Source organism: Panthera pardus, unplaced genomic scaffold (assembly GCF_024362965.1).
Source record: "Panthera pardus isolate Hobbes unplaced genomic scaffold, ASM2436296v1 HiC_scaffold_24, whole genome shotgun sequence".
In the NCBI taxonomy this organism is placed as follows: domain Eukaryota; kingdom Metazoa; phylum Chordata; class Mammalia; order Carnivora; family Felidae; genus Panthera; species Panthera pardus.
Genome location: NW_026526810.1, coordinates 2,592,501 through 2,607,148, shown reverse-complemented (window position 1 = coordinate 2,607,148; position 14,648 = coordinate 2,592,501). Strand labels below are relative to the sequence as shown.

At 42.6% G+C, this 14,648-nt stretch overlaps 1 protein-coding gene across 1 annotated transcript in view; it reads left to right on the top strand.

The window, feature by feature from the left end:
- The window catches only part of AKAP13 (A-kinase anchoring protein 13), a 336,564-nt gene that overhangs the window by 84,971 nt on the left and 236,945 nt on the right, over positions 1-14,648 (top strand). The window contains 1 exon segment of the mRNA XM_019460188.2: positions 4,013-4,056. Coding sequence (XP_019315733.2) covers positions 4,024-4,056 — 33 coding nt within the window. The 5' untranslated portion in view covers positions 4,013-4,023.

Here is a 14,648-nt window from a genome sequence, read left to right as displayed (position 1 = left end):
CCAGCGCCCTGAGAGCTGCAGGGCTGCAGGAGAGCTAGCTGCAGGATTATAGGAGAGCTGCAGGGCTGTAGGAGAGCTGCAGGATTGTAAGAGAGCTGCAGGGCTGCAGGAGAGCTGGACCCGTCATTGAGGCCGTTGTATTCGGATTGGACAGATCTTGTTTTGGCATAAAGTGAATGTGTTACTTTTCTACAACAGCAAATTATTCCATTTGTTTTCTGTCAGCATTTGGAAATAACATGGAAAATGGGAGAACGAGAATACTTACTTACCTAGTTTCTGTTTCTCACCCTCCCGCCCCGGAAGTATGACCCTGAATTCTTGCTGGCTGCTGCAGAGTGGGAGATTCGGAGAACATGCTTGACATCACATCCTACTTAAGTGTCTGAATTTTGCTCTTTTCATTTCATTGCCTTTCTCATGGCACGCAGCCTTCCTTTATGACCCCCCCTATGCCTGTCTCGTGTGGTACTTGTGTTACACGAAAGCAGCCCAGGGAAATGTGGACTCGGTCAAAGACATTCACTGGTTACTGAGTAGGAAGGAAATTGTAGGGTTTTCCCTCTTAAAATTCCTTGATGAAATCATTGAAGGAAGTAGTACACCTCTTTAATTTTCCTTTGGGGAAGGCTCGATCAAAGATCCCATCGACAGAGCAAAGACTTTCAGTTGGCCTTAGAGAATAAATTTGGGTTTTAAGTGTGTTCACTCTGATCCAGAGACTGCCTTCCTGCAGTGTGCTCCGTCTTTTAGAATACGATTCTCACTCCAGTAAAGTAAGCTTATAAATGTGTAGAGTAAGTTGTGCGTTATAGGTAACAAGTTTTCTGATGGTTAAGCATTGGAACTCTCATTTCTCAGTTTTGGGGCCAATTTGAGAGTTGGGAACACCTTCCACCTGTTACCTCTATTACATGCTTTTGTAATCTCTTTTCTTTTTTTTTTTAAATTTATTTTTGAGAGAGAGAGAGAGAGAGAGAGAGGGAGAGAATGGGGGAGGGGCAGAGAGAGAGGGAGACACAGACTCTGAAGCAGGCTCCAGGCTCTGAGCTGTCAGCACAGAACCCAATGCGGGGCTCAAACTCATGGACTGCGAGATCATGACCGGCGTGGATGTCGGACGCTTAACCAACTGAGCCACCCAGGTGTCCCTCTTAATCTCTTTTCACTTTTGGGGGGGTAAATGTCACCTCAGAGAGGCCTTCCCTCAGTACCATATTTAAAACAGGATCCTCTCATTTCCTGTTCCCTCTTCTCTTTATTTTTCTCCATGGAACTTATCACTATTTGAAAACCATTTATTTTAATATTGTATTTATCTGTGTTACTCCTAGAATAAGCTCTATGAAGGTTGGGAGTTTTGTCTTTACTCCTTCTGTACCCTTTGTGCCTTGGGGAGTACCATGCCTGACACATTATAGATGCACAGTGATAGTTAAAGTAACAAAGTCAAGGGGAGTCTATAGTGTGTGTCGATTGGGGGCTAGACGGGGGTGGGGGGGGGAGTGGGGGTGGGCAGGGGAGGAGGAGTCAGTTTGTAGATTGAGGTCATTCAGGAGATCCTATCCTGATAAGGGGGAAAAGCACATGTTTGGGCATCAGATGGGGTTTGAATTTAGGCTCATTCACTTCTTACAGTTGGCGATAAATAATTTAACATTGAAAGAGTCAATTCTTTTTCACCAGTGAAACGGGGAAAAATAATGTCTTTTTATGGGGATTAAATGTAATATTGAATTTATATTCAGTTCATTTATAGAGCTTTCTAGTGCTATAAATATTAGTCCTGCCTTTCCTCTTGTGTGTCAGCACTGAAGAAGCTTAAAGCAATCTGAATTTACAAATCTGTTGCCTCTGGGGTCATTGCCTTGATGACTTTTGACAGATTTATTCTTTCAACAGCCTCTGTTGCCAGCATAACAATGGCCTGTCCCTTTGACCAGTGTCAGGGACAGACACTTTGTCATTCCTCCTTAATCCTCATATCAGAACAACTTGTATGGGTTCTGACGAGTTCATAATACCCACCAGTTGAGGTGGCATCAGCCGTTCCTTGGAACCATGTGGGTTCCCCCAGCTCCTCCCGCTGAGTGCAGTGGGGCCGCTCAGATAGCTTGATGTTTGTGGTCTCTTCAAACGTAGTTGCCCGAAGTTTCTTGGCAGATGGACAAACATCAGAGGGCCCTAAGTCGCTAGCGTGTCTCCCTCGATGTCTCCAGTTGTTGCAGATTACCCGAGTGTGAATTCTGTTTCAGTTTCCACAGATACTTCTTGACAGGAACATGTCACAAGTTAGGTAAGGCAAATCGGTTTCTAAAGTTATAGGTTCTTTCAATCCTCTGTCCCAGGCAAGTCTGGGCAGGACCTGGAAAGCTGATTAAAAGGCTCGTGAGCACAGGAAACTTGATTTTAAATTAAATGGATAGTTAATGCATTGAGAAAAGTACTCAGATGCTTCAGTCTTTCTTTTCCATCCACGCTTGCTATTTGAATTTGATGGGCTGGAAATCTACCTTATTTTTCGACTGAACGAGTTAGTTACTGCTACATTTCTCAAGCTTGGTTTTTCGCTGTGGATTTTTGCAGGTGATTTTTAGCACCTATGGGTACAAAATTATTAAATGAAGACAGGAAGGGAAGAGTGCCTTGAGCCAGGTGTCTTACAGCCTGGGGAGCGGACCAGAGAAAGAACAGGGATGGTTGTGAAGGCCGTCATTGTGGCGGAGCCCCTGGGCTGTCTTCAGAACATGCTGAAAAGCCTATGGCTTGCGAGTGGTTTGGAGATGATTGGGTTTAGGAGCCTGATTACAGTTTTGGTTTTTGTTTTTTTTCCCCTAAGTATGTGTTAACTGCTTTTTGGGTGAGCCTTCATCTCGGGCATACACAGCCTGGCCAAACTGGTAGATCTATGAGGATTTTAATATTAAGAGGAATCTGTTATGTAAGTTATGCGTGGTGGCTAGGACATTCATTGCTCTTTCTTCTAAACATTTAGTCATTGATAACCTGCCTTCGTTTATGCTGTTTGGGTTTCAGTTCACTGTTAGTGAGGTTTTTGTAATCTGGTAGAACACAAAGAATGTGATTTCAGCTATATTTTTGCACGTGTGAATGACATTTCTATACTGTTGTTTACATCACTGGTTAGTTAGTACATGCCCCTTAATTTAATTCATTTAACCTGCTAAGAGTAAGAAACTTCCTTAGATCGAATTATAATAAAGTCCCTTGGGTCGGCCTCTATGACTTCTGTGAGGACAGGATCAGTTTATACTCAAATTCAGGGTGTTTGGCAAAGGGCCTGCTGTCCTGAAGTCCGTGATTCTGGACTATGATATTTTAGCATGAACTCCTGGTCAAATCACCAAGTTAAACTTTCGAGAGTATGCTTTTCTTGATATTTGGGAAATGTATTAACCAGCCTGGAAGTCTTCTTCAAAATTCTTCCTAAGATTTTTGTGTGAATTCATTTAGTGAAGATAACATCAGGGAATCTGGCTGTTAATTTTGAGGAGGGTAAGAACTTGCAGTTTGTGGAGGCCAGCCTCTCCTTTCTCCAAGGGTGGAGAGGAGGAGAGCTCTCTGGACCTCTGCGGTCTCTCCCCCCATGTTCCCTGGTGACTGGAAGAGACTCTGGCCAAGCGACACTTTGTGAAATTTGGGGGATTATGTAAAAGTGTAACTGACCATACGCTGTTTTTGCTTTGGTAACTGCATTCAATATCCTGTTGGTTGTTGAAAATTCTCCCAGGACAGTGAAGGCTTTTGTCTTTAATTTTCAATCAAAGTCTTTCTCCCCAGTTAAAGAGATTGACTCTGGGCTACAAGACGTTTTGCGGTCCTTGACCTTCTGACCTTCCCACACCTCTAAGGAAAGCTGGGCATCCCATCATCTCAGACTTTTGATTGTGGTCATAGAGCCGTACTCGACACCTAGCATTTGTGGCTTTTATACTGCTGTGATCATAACTTTTAATTCTATTCTCATTTATTTTTCCCTTTTCTGTTTCAGTGTCCTGGGTCATGAAACTTAATCCACAGCAAGCTCCGTTATATGTGAGTAGATCGCGAGGTTTCTTGTCATTTTGCACTCATCCATGGTTTCTACTTGTTATAAGAAAACTCAAAACTGCTGTCATGTGATGATCCCAGGAATTTTTAGCCATCTATCCAAGTAGTGTACTTCAGAAAGTGAATTTGATTTGGTGAACACTAAATGACTTGCATGAATGGCACTGAGCTGGCAGATAATACCTGTAAGATGTGAGGTAAACTGGTCAGGTGCAAGACGCACTTATCACACAACTGCATTGCCCTGCGGAACGATACGGGGGCTCTTATTTTCCCGGTCAGCACATTTCTGTGAAAGTGGTGTGGAGGTCTTCCTACGGCCATGGAGAGTTACCCTGCGTTGCACCTAGGTGGCGCTCTGTCATTGGCAAGCGTGCCGTTTACATTAGGGCTCTGGGTGAAAGCTGATCTGCTCTCTTCCCAAAGTGAGGGAGCTGGCAGATGACATGGATAAATCAATGAATCAAGGCTGGAAAGGTAAAGTATAGGCGACTCTCTCTGTCTCTGTCTCTGTCTCTTTTTTTTTTTTTTTTTAATGTTTTTATTTATTTTTGAGACAGAGAGAGACAGAGCATGAGCAGGGGAGGGGCAGAGAGAGAGGGAGACAGAATCTGAAGCAGGTTCCAGGCTCCAAGCTGTCAGCACAGAGCCTATCGTGGGGCTCAAACTCACAGACCGTGAGATCATGATCTGAGCCGAAGTCGGAAGCCCAACCGACTGAGCCACCCAGGCGCCCCTCTTTTTTTTTTTTTTTAAATTATTGTGAGAGTGCATTAGCTGAATGGGGGTGGTGAGGAGTCCCTTTAGAGGTATGGACAGTTCAAGCTGTCAGAGGTCGGTGGATAGGTTGGTATAGTCTGGAAAGAGTGAGGAAAATTTCTTTGATGGGACACATCCTTAAAGACGAAGAAGCATTTGGTTGGGTGAAAAGTCCTCAGAATTCATTCAAGATCTAAGGCAGATAGGTGGTAGAGGGGTGAGCAGGGCATTCAGTGAGTGGTGGGAGGTGAGCAGGGGAAAGCCTAGCCCAGCTGAACTTGTGTGAGGGGTAGGGAGGCGAGTCTAAAAAGGTGACTGAAGATCAGTCGTGAAGGCAGAGACGTGGAGACCACTCAGGAGCCTTCGATGGTGTTTATTTGAAATCTGCTGTTCATTTTATGATTTGTTTATTTTAAATCATGCTGTGTTACTAATAGTCCTATACCTTTCTAGGATAGAGCATTCCTGGGATCACTCTTCTGCATAGATGCTTTTTCTGTTAAATGTAACAAATAAAAATATATGTATTTCTTAGAAGATATTTTATGTATTTATTTTCTTTCCAGACTTCTTGAAAATTTATTACGTTCAACAGTGGGTTTGCACATGAACTGAGTACTTGGGCTTTTAAAAACAGCTTTTATTGAGATATAATTCACACCCCATAAACCTCACACATTTAAAGTATACGATTCGGTGGTTTTTAGTATATTCACAGTTGTGTAATCGTAACTGCCATCTACCTTAAGAATATTTTCATCAGCCCAGAAAGAAACACCATGCCTGTTAGTAGTCACTCACCATTCCCTGCCTTTCCAGCCCCTGGCAACACCTTATCTGCTTTCTGTCTTTATGGATTTACTTATTATTCCAGAAATGTCATGTAAATGGAATCCTACAACACGTGGTCTTTTGTGACTGGCTTCTTCCATGTAGCAGAATGTATTTAAGGTACACGTTAGAGCAAGTGTCAGTACTTTGTTCCTTTCTGTTGATGAATTATACTCTGTCGTATGGGTATCCCACATCTAATTTATCCATTCATCGGTTGATGGGCATTTGGCTTGTTTCCACTTTTTGAATATTATAAATAATGATGCTGTCAGCAGCAGTTTTCGGTAGGCTTATGTTTTCATTTTTGTTGAGTGTGTACTTAAGAGTATATTTGCTTGTTGGGGCGCATGGCTGGCTTAGTCGGTGGAGCGTGTGACTTGATCTCAGGGTTGTGAGTTCAAGTCTCAAGTTGGATGTAGAGGTTACTTAAAAATAAAACCTTAAAAAAAAAAAGTACAATTGCTTGCTTACATGGTAACTCTCTGGTTAACATTTTGAGGATTGCCACACTGTTTCCACGGTACCTGCACATTTTCAGATCTCACCATCAATGTTGAGAGTCTTGGTGCCTCCACGTTCTTGAAACACTTGCTGTTAATCTGACTTTGGATTGTTCATCCTGGTGGGGGTGAAATGGAAAGTCATTGTGATTTTGATTTGCATTTCCCTAATGGCTAATGATTGTGAGCATCTTGTCAGGTGCTGTTGGACATTTATGTATCTTTGAAGAAATGCCTATTCAGATTCCTGGCTTATTTAAACAATTTTTTTTTTAAATTATTACTGAGTTTTAAGAGTTCTTTATATATTCTGGATCCCATATCAGATATATGATTTGCAAAAACTTTCTCCCTTTGTAAGGTTATCATTTCATTTTGTTGATGGTACCCTTTGAAGCACAAAACTTTTTAATTTTGATGATGTCCAACCTACCTATCATTTCCTTTACCACTTGTGCTTTTGTTATCATATCTAAGAAGGCTTTATGTAACTCAGGGTCACAAAAAATGGACTCCTGTGCTTTCCTCTAGGGGTTTTACAGTTTAAGTCCTTGCATTTAAGTGTATGGCTCCAGAGTACGTTTTTTTTGTATGCTGTAAGGAAGCCTCCAAATTTCATTTTATGACATGTGGACATCTGGCTGTCCCAGCACCATTTGTTGAAAAGTCTTCTTTCCACCTCGGGTTTTCTTGGGCACGCTTGTTAAAAATCAATCATAAATGTAAGGAATTATTTCTGGACTGTTAATTCTCTTCTACTTTAGGTCATCTTTAATTTCTTTTAACAACGATTTATTGTTTTCAGTGTACAAACTTTGTACCTTTGTGAAATGTGTTTGTAAGTATTTTAATTCTTTTTGATGCTATTATAAATGATATTGTTTTCTCATTTCATTTTCAGATTGTTCCCTGCTAGTATATAGAAATACAGTTGATATTTGTGTATTGACCTTAAACCTACAGCCTCTCTGAACTTGTTTATTGGTTAATAGTTTTTTAGTGGATCCCTGAGATTTTTCTGCATACAGATGATGTCATCTGAAAATACAGATTAGTTTTTTGCTTTCTAATCTGAATGCCTTCTGGTTTTCTTGCCTAATTGCCCTGAGTAAGAACTTCCAGTACAGTGTTGAATAGAACTTGTGAGAGCAGACATCCTGGTTTTGTTTCTGATCTTAAAGAACGGGAAAGTATTCTGACTTTCCCCATTGATCAGGTATGATGTTCTTAGTTGTGGGCTTTTCGTAGGTGCCTTTATCAAGTTGACAGAGTTCCCTTCGGTTCCTAGTTTGATTATTTTGTCATGAAAAAGCATTGGATTTTGTTGAATGTGTTTTTCTGTGTCTGTGAGATGATCATGTGGGTTTTTTTCCTTTCATTTCATTAGTGTAGTGTATTAGATTGATTGGTTTTGAATGTTAAGCCAACTTTGCATTCCTGGGATAAGTCTCATTTTGTTGTGGTATATAATCCTTCTCCTTTGTTGCTGGATTTGGTCTGCTCATGTTTTGTTGAGGAATTTTGTGTCTTGTACGTAAAAGATACAGTCTCTAGTTTTCTCCTGGTGTCCTTGTCTGGTTTCAGTCACTGCAGATTTTTGATTAGGTGGCCTACGTTACTCAGTAGTTGTGATAGGCAGAAGAGCGGTTCCCTCGTGTGTCCGTGACTTAATCTTCAGAATCTGTGAATGTTTATCTTACATGGCAAAAGAGACTTCACAGGTTTGATTAAGTTCAGGACCCTGAGATGCGAGCTTCTCCTGAATTATCTGGAGAATTATCCTGAATTATCTGGAGCCCAGTGTAAACACAAGGGTCCTTATAAGTGAGAGAGGAGAATCATGAGTCGGAGAGATTTGCAGATGGCACACTGCTGGGTTGGAAGGAGGAGCAAAGGGCCATGAGCCGGGGAAGGCAGCCTCTGGAAATTGGAAAAAGCAAGGGAACGGTTTTTTCTCGGAGCTTGCTCAGTGAACACAGCCCCGTGACATCTTTATTTTAGCCCAATGAAAGTTGTTTCAGACTTCTGACCTCCAGACCTGTAAGATAATAAATCCGTGTTGTTGTAAGTCTCAGAGTTTGAGGTAATTTGTTTTAACAGCAATAGGAAATGAACCCAGTGGTAGTTTGGAAAAATTAGTTGCCGGTAGAGTGAAGGATAATTTAGGGAGAGAGTAGCTGCAACGAGATCAGTTAGGGGGCGCCCAGGTGGCTCTTGGTTTCGGCTCAGGTCATGACCTCGTGGCTTGTGAGATCGAGCTCCACGTGGGGCTCTGTGCTCACAGTGCAGAGCCTGCTTGGGATTCTCTCTCCCTCTCTCTCTCTGCCCCTCCCTCGTGTGCATGTGCGTGCTCTCTCTCTCAAAAAATAAATAAACTGATAAAAAAAGAGATCGGTTAGAAGTTTTCTGATCTTTGCCATCATGGAATCCAAGAACTTTAGAATTACTAAGGATTGCAGGTACTATATGTGCTTCAGCCTCACTGTTGTAGAGTCAGGACATGAGTTCTGAAGATGAGCTGATGAGGTGGTGCAGCTAATCAGTGGTAAAATTGTGATTTAAATCTGTATTTTGGGGCTTAGTAATAGAAACCACTGTAAAGCTTGCTAAGCTTAAAGCTGCGTTCTGTTGGGAAAGCAAGGCTCTTTAGAAATCAGTTCTGGGGAATATTCTTCATAAAGCAAGTCCTTTGTATATGATTATGTGCTTAGTTGGGCAGGTCCTCCCGAAGAATATTTTAAACTTCACATTTCAAGTATGTCTGTTAGCAAGAATACCTTGGGGCAGTTTGTTACCCCTTTTTTAAAAGGAGAGCGACAGTGTATACTTGGTTTTCCGTGAACTGAGTCAGGTTATGGGGATCTCGGCCATTCTGTTAAAGGGAAGGAACTGTTACGTGACAGTCCTTTGGAGGTCAGTTCTCTGTACCTAGAGAAGGAGAGAAACAAAAGAACAGAACGAGTATGTTGAAGTTTTTCTTTGAGTTTACATTTGGGATCTGCCAGGGGTATGTATCATCAGCAGAAGAGAGAAAACTGCTCATAAATAAGAAAAAAACACTGGATCCTGAGAAGAACTTTTATCCATAAATGAAGCAAAATTAGCTGGATTCCAAATAAATATTTTTATCATTCTTTGCATAAAGATGTGTCCAGAATGAGTTGTAGTAGTTACAAATGTAAGAAAGTTCACAGCCTGTACAGGTGGCAGGGCTGGTGAATGTTTGCATGAAGCTGTTTATTTTTTTAAAACATTTTTAAAAAAAAATAAAAATCTTTTATTTTTAAGAGAGACACAGAGAGTGCGAGCGGGGGAGGAACAGAGAGAGAAGGAGACACAGAATCCAAAGCAGGCTCCAGGCTCTGAGCTGTCGGCTCCAAGCGGGGCTTGGACCCGTGAACGATGTGTATATATGTGTGTGTGTGTGTGTGTGTGTGTGCGCGCACGCGCATATATATATATATATATATGTATATATATATATTTTTTTTTTAATGGTTCTTTAGTTATTTTGAGAGAGAACACACACACAAGTGGGGGAGAGGGAGAGAGAGAATCCCAAGCAAGCATCGCAGAGCTCGATGCGGGGCTCGATCCCACAACCTGTGAGATCATGACCTGTGCTGATATCCAAAGTTGGATGCTTAACGGACTGAGCCACCCAGGTGTGCCTGCAGGAAGCTGCTCACAGACTTATTTTTGTTGAAATGGGCACAGTGGAATGTGAAGACAGCGACCTGAAACTCGGGAGACCAGGTGTTTGATGTGACCACGTCTGGGTTTTCTGGTCCGTCAGCCTCGCGGTTCCACTAGCGCCACTCGGCCTCCACAAGGGCGTCGGTTGTTGCCAGAGGAATTTCTAAGGATTGAAGAGGTACAGACTTTGACAGGTTGAGGGATATCCTTCTAGCTGATGAGGGCCTAGAGGGTTCGGTGGGGGTGAAACAGAGACCTTGTCAAATGCAAGACATATTTTCAAAGAAGCAGCAGGACCAAATTATGTGGCGAGTGAGAGACCATGGCGGTTGATTGAGAATTAGAACATGAGTGACACCCGATGCCTTTGCCAGATGCGGGAAAGAAAGGGTCCCTGAGCTTGTCCTCTGGACATGTTGAAGGGTGTTTTGTTGACCACCAGCCGTGTGGGCATGGAACTGGAAATTCACTCTTCCATTCGGGTGCCTGCGCTGTTCCAGGCTCTGTTCTGGCTGCTGCAGATTCAGCCATGAACGAAACACCAAAGTCCCTGCTCTCAGGGAGCTTACGAGTCGTAAACAGGAAGAAACGTCAGGAGGAAAAGCTTTACAAAAATAAACACAACAAGGAGGTGTGCCAGTGCCTGATGAGGGGCTGTTTTAGTTTGCGTGGTCAGGGAAGGCCTGTGAGGGATGTGCCACTATGAGCTGAGACCCGACTGACCGGAAGAGCCAGCCATGCGGAGATGTTGGCACAGCGTTCGGGCCGGGGGAACAGGTGTAGGGCTCTGAAATGAAGGCCGGCTCGATCAGTTGGAGGAACAGAAAGGACAGTGGCCGCGGCTCAGAACAAAGGGGGCGTGGGCACAATCTTTCCTTCTGGGGGAGGAGAGGAGGGAAAAGCCTGGCGGGGGATTTCACGCACACAGGCCATGTCCCCGGGCCCTCCTTTCTCCACACCTGCTTCCCGTCCCAGCTCAGCACCCATCTCCGGGCGTGCTCTGAAGGCTGTAGCACTTTCCGTGGCTTGGGGTCAAGCCAGACCTCTCAGGGATTCGGGACTCATCCTGATGTGGAGGTGCTGGCCCTGGGCAGGCTGGCTTCTTGGGCAGTTTAAACACAGTATCTTGGAAACAGTTTGAACATGTTGTACTCATTTAAGATCCATGTTTTCCATATAAATTGGATATTCTTGAGTTGAGGAACTTTTTTTTTTTTTCTTTTTTTAAGCAGATTTGGCTTTCACTTATCAGAGGAGAGTGTAATAAAAAATGTGCTTGTTTTTCATATTCTTTCATGGCTGAATTGCTTCTTGGGAGAGAAAAAGCAACATATTTCCAAATTATTTGTTCCTGTCAGTCCATTTGAGAACCTAAGTAAAGGAGGTATGATACCTTTCTCTTCGTGGTTTCCCCGGAATACTTTAGAAACAAGAGCTCTGTTAGCAGAGTCCTTCTAGTTTACAAAGCACATTTGCATATGTTATGGCATTTGCTTCTCACAGCAACCTTGTGAGAGTAGAGGAAGCTACATTGTGACCCTGTCACACTAAGGAAGCAGAAACTCAAGATGGCTCATTTAGCAGATGCAAAAGGTAGGGCTTCACCCAGAAATTGTGGTTCTCAAACCCATTTTCTTCTTTCTGTAGACAGACCAAGCTGTCTTACACAGTTGTTCCAGAAGACACAAATGTCACAACACTTAATATGTACAAGTCAAGGCCTTTGTTCTTATAAGTAACCCAGATTTAATCTTCCATTTCATGTGTTTAAAAAAATATTTTTTAAATCTTTTATTTAAGTTTAGATTTACAGAAAGGTTACAAGAATACTTTGTCTCTACTCATCCCTTACTAATAAACGTTTAGTTCCATTTGCTTATCATTCTATTACATATTTTTTGAATTGTCTGAAAGTTGCAGACATGCTACCCTATTCCCCCTAAATATTTCAGCATATATTTCCTAAGAACTAGGACATTCTCTTTCATAACCACAGTACAATTAACAAAAACAGGAATTGTAACACTGATGTAATACTCTTATGTAATGTAAGTTCATATCCAAATGTCTCCAGTTATCCCAATAATGTCCTTTATAGCATCCTCCTCCTGTCCCCTCCCTCCCCTCTCCTCCCCTTCCCAGTTCAGGATTTAATCCAGGATTACACATTGTATTTATGTCTCTTTAGTCTCTTAATCAGGAGGAGGCCCTCTGCCTCTCTGTCTTTCACGATACTGACATTTTGGTCCATTGTTTTGTAGCAGTTGGGTTTTATATGATGTTTTCTCCTGATTTGGGCTGGACTACTACGAAAAAGATGCCCTTCTTGGCACACCACGTTAGGAGGACACATGACATACTCTTGTTTGGTTATTGGAGATGTTAACTTCAATCCCTTGATTCAGGTGGTGTTTAATTTATCTGTTCTAAAGGAATGAAGCATTTAAAGAAGACAGTGTAATTGTTTGCTTTCCCCCTCTAATATGTTTTGCATATTGGATTTTCCTAAAAAGGGCACTGTTCTCTGCAAGGTGTGCCCTTGAATGTAGGTGGACGAGGGGAGAGTTCACGGTGGTAATTGATTGCCTGAGGTTCGAACAGAGGATCGTCTCTGCCCTTGTGGATACACACGGGGTTTTTAAATAAATGTAGTTCTCACCTAAGCTGGACCGAGCGCATTTCACATGGAACAGAGTAGACACTCAGTGAACATTGGTTGAGCGAGTGAATGAAATGCAATTCAGCTGAGACTACTAAAATTTCAGTAAAATTTGCTTCGTTTTGATAAAACAGCTGTCTTTCTTAAAGTTGCTCATTTGTTTCCCAAGTTTCACTGTTAGTTTACCCTGTGTGGGCCGTGAATAGTTCAGTGATGCCATTTCTGTGACTGGAGGTATTGCCCACGAGGAAATAAATGTACTAGTGATGTCTTTGTTGTACACGTGTAACTTGCCTTACAACTGGAAGGAACTCTGCAGCGTCCCTACGAAGTATTTGTAGACGTAGAATGTCTGATAGGGTGTTACTCTACAGATGTGTTCTTTGAGATAAGTTACCTAGCTACTCATTTAGCACATTGAGAAAGCACTCTGGAGATAGTGCCTGAGTCCTGAATTATGCTCGCATCCTTGGGGGGCTTCTTGTCTGAGCCTCTTGTTTACAGCAGACTACATACAGCAAACCGTGTGACTGCTGATTTTTTTTTTTTTTTTTTTTTTTTTTAAACCGACGTAGTACATGTACCCTTTAGCTCCAGAGCCCTTCTCACTGTCAAGATAAAAGCGTAGGCCTTTCCCAGAAGGGGTAGGGGACGAGGGATGCCGTCAGATGATAAAAGAAAACGCCATGCACATGAAGCCAAGGTTGGTATTTATAAAGCAAGCAAACAGAATAGGCCCTACCACCACTCCCTCACACCCTAGCAACCAAGCAACTGGACATTAGCAACGGTAAACAAACCCTCCCCCAGACTAACAGCTGAAAAGGAAGCAGGATTTTAAAATTTCCGAGGGAGGAGGAGGAAAGCTCTTTGGATGCCTCTTATCTGAGGCCCCAGGCTCGCTCTGGAAGAGACCTGATGAGGCCAGGCCTGAAGCTCTGTCGGGTACAGGGAGACAATGAGGGTCAAATGTGGCGAATAAGGAGAACTGGATTAATCCATACTTTATGTGCCGGAGAAAATCGCTTCCTCTTTCTCATCACCGTACTTTTCTGGAAGAAAATTAGTGATGAGGAACCCAAGCGAGTGTCCCACAGTCAGCTTGGCACGAGGGAACGGACTCTGTGAGGGAGGTCAGGACTGGAAACAGTGTGATGAGTCATAGGAATCCTTGTATTTTTGGGGTGATGAGCCCAGTCTTCTGGAAGGGTGAAGAAACTGAGCTACAGAGAGATTGAGGGACTTGCCTAAAGTTTCATGGGGTTTGTGATGGATCTGGTCAGGTAGCAGAAACTGTCAGTAATCAGGCTCGCCCGTGTGCTGAAGGCAGGACAGGTCATTAGTTGGTTTGAACTTAAGACTCAAAGTACTTGAATGGAGAAGTCAAAGTACAAGACTTAGCCTAAGTGGGCTTTAGTAGAGAAAAAAAAGGTAGCAATGGGAAGACTAGAAGAAGAGAGGAATATTTGAAATGATAGCATTGAGTTCCTTTTTTGGGGTAGGAAGGTAAGGGTTAGAATGCCTTTATGGGCTGTGGACACATTGGAGAATAGACTGTAGTTATGACTTGAAATCCCTCTTAAGTAGAAAAAGTGTCAAAATAAAATGAGTGTTTTACCTTTTAATATAGGAAAGTCAGTGATAACCATCCAATGAATTACTTGATGGGGTCCTTACCTTTATACTTGGAGCTTCCTCAAGAGGATGAGTAACTTGTTAGCCCCAGACCGGGAGGAGGCCCGTGGCCCTGGGACAGGAAGGCACTTGTCTTGTAAAGCACACCGTCTGCAGCTCCTTGATGCTTGTCTGTATTAGAATCATTTTCTTTGCCAGTTTCCAAAGTGTCCCAGTGGGCAGTGGACACTTCATGGTTAGTGATGCCCCAGAACAGGTGGCTGTGGCTAACACTGGTTGAGAAGGTTTATACGGGTGGTGATTTGCTAACTAAAACGACCATAAGAACTCATAAAGAGGGAAAGTTTGGGGTGCATTTATCAGGTTCTGCAACTATAAACTCACTCACTGTGTTCTTGAACACCTGTCTTGGTCTCCCTCCGGAAAGTCAGAAGGCATTTCCCCTCTACAAATGAAATACTTTTTTTTTTTTTTTTTTTTTTTTTTTTTACAAC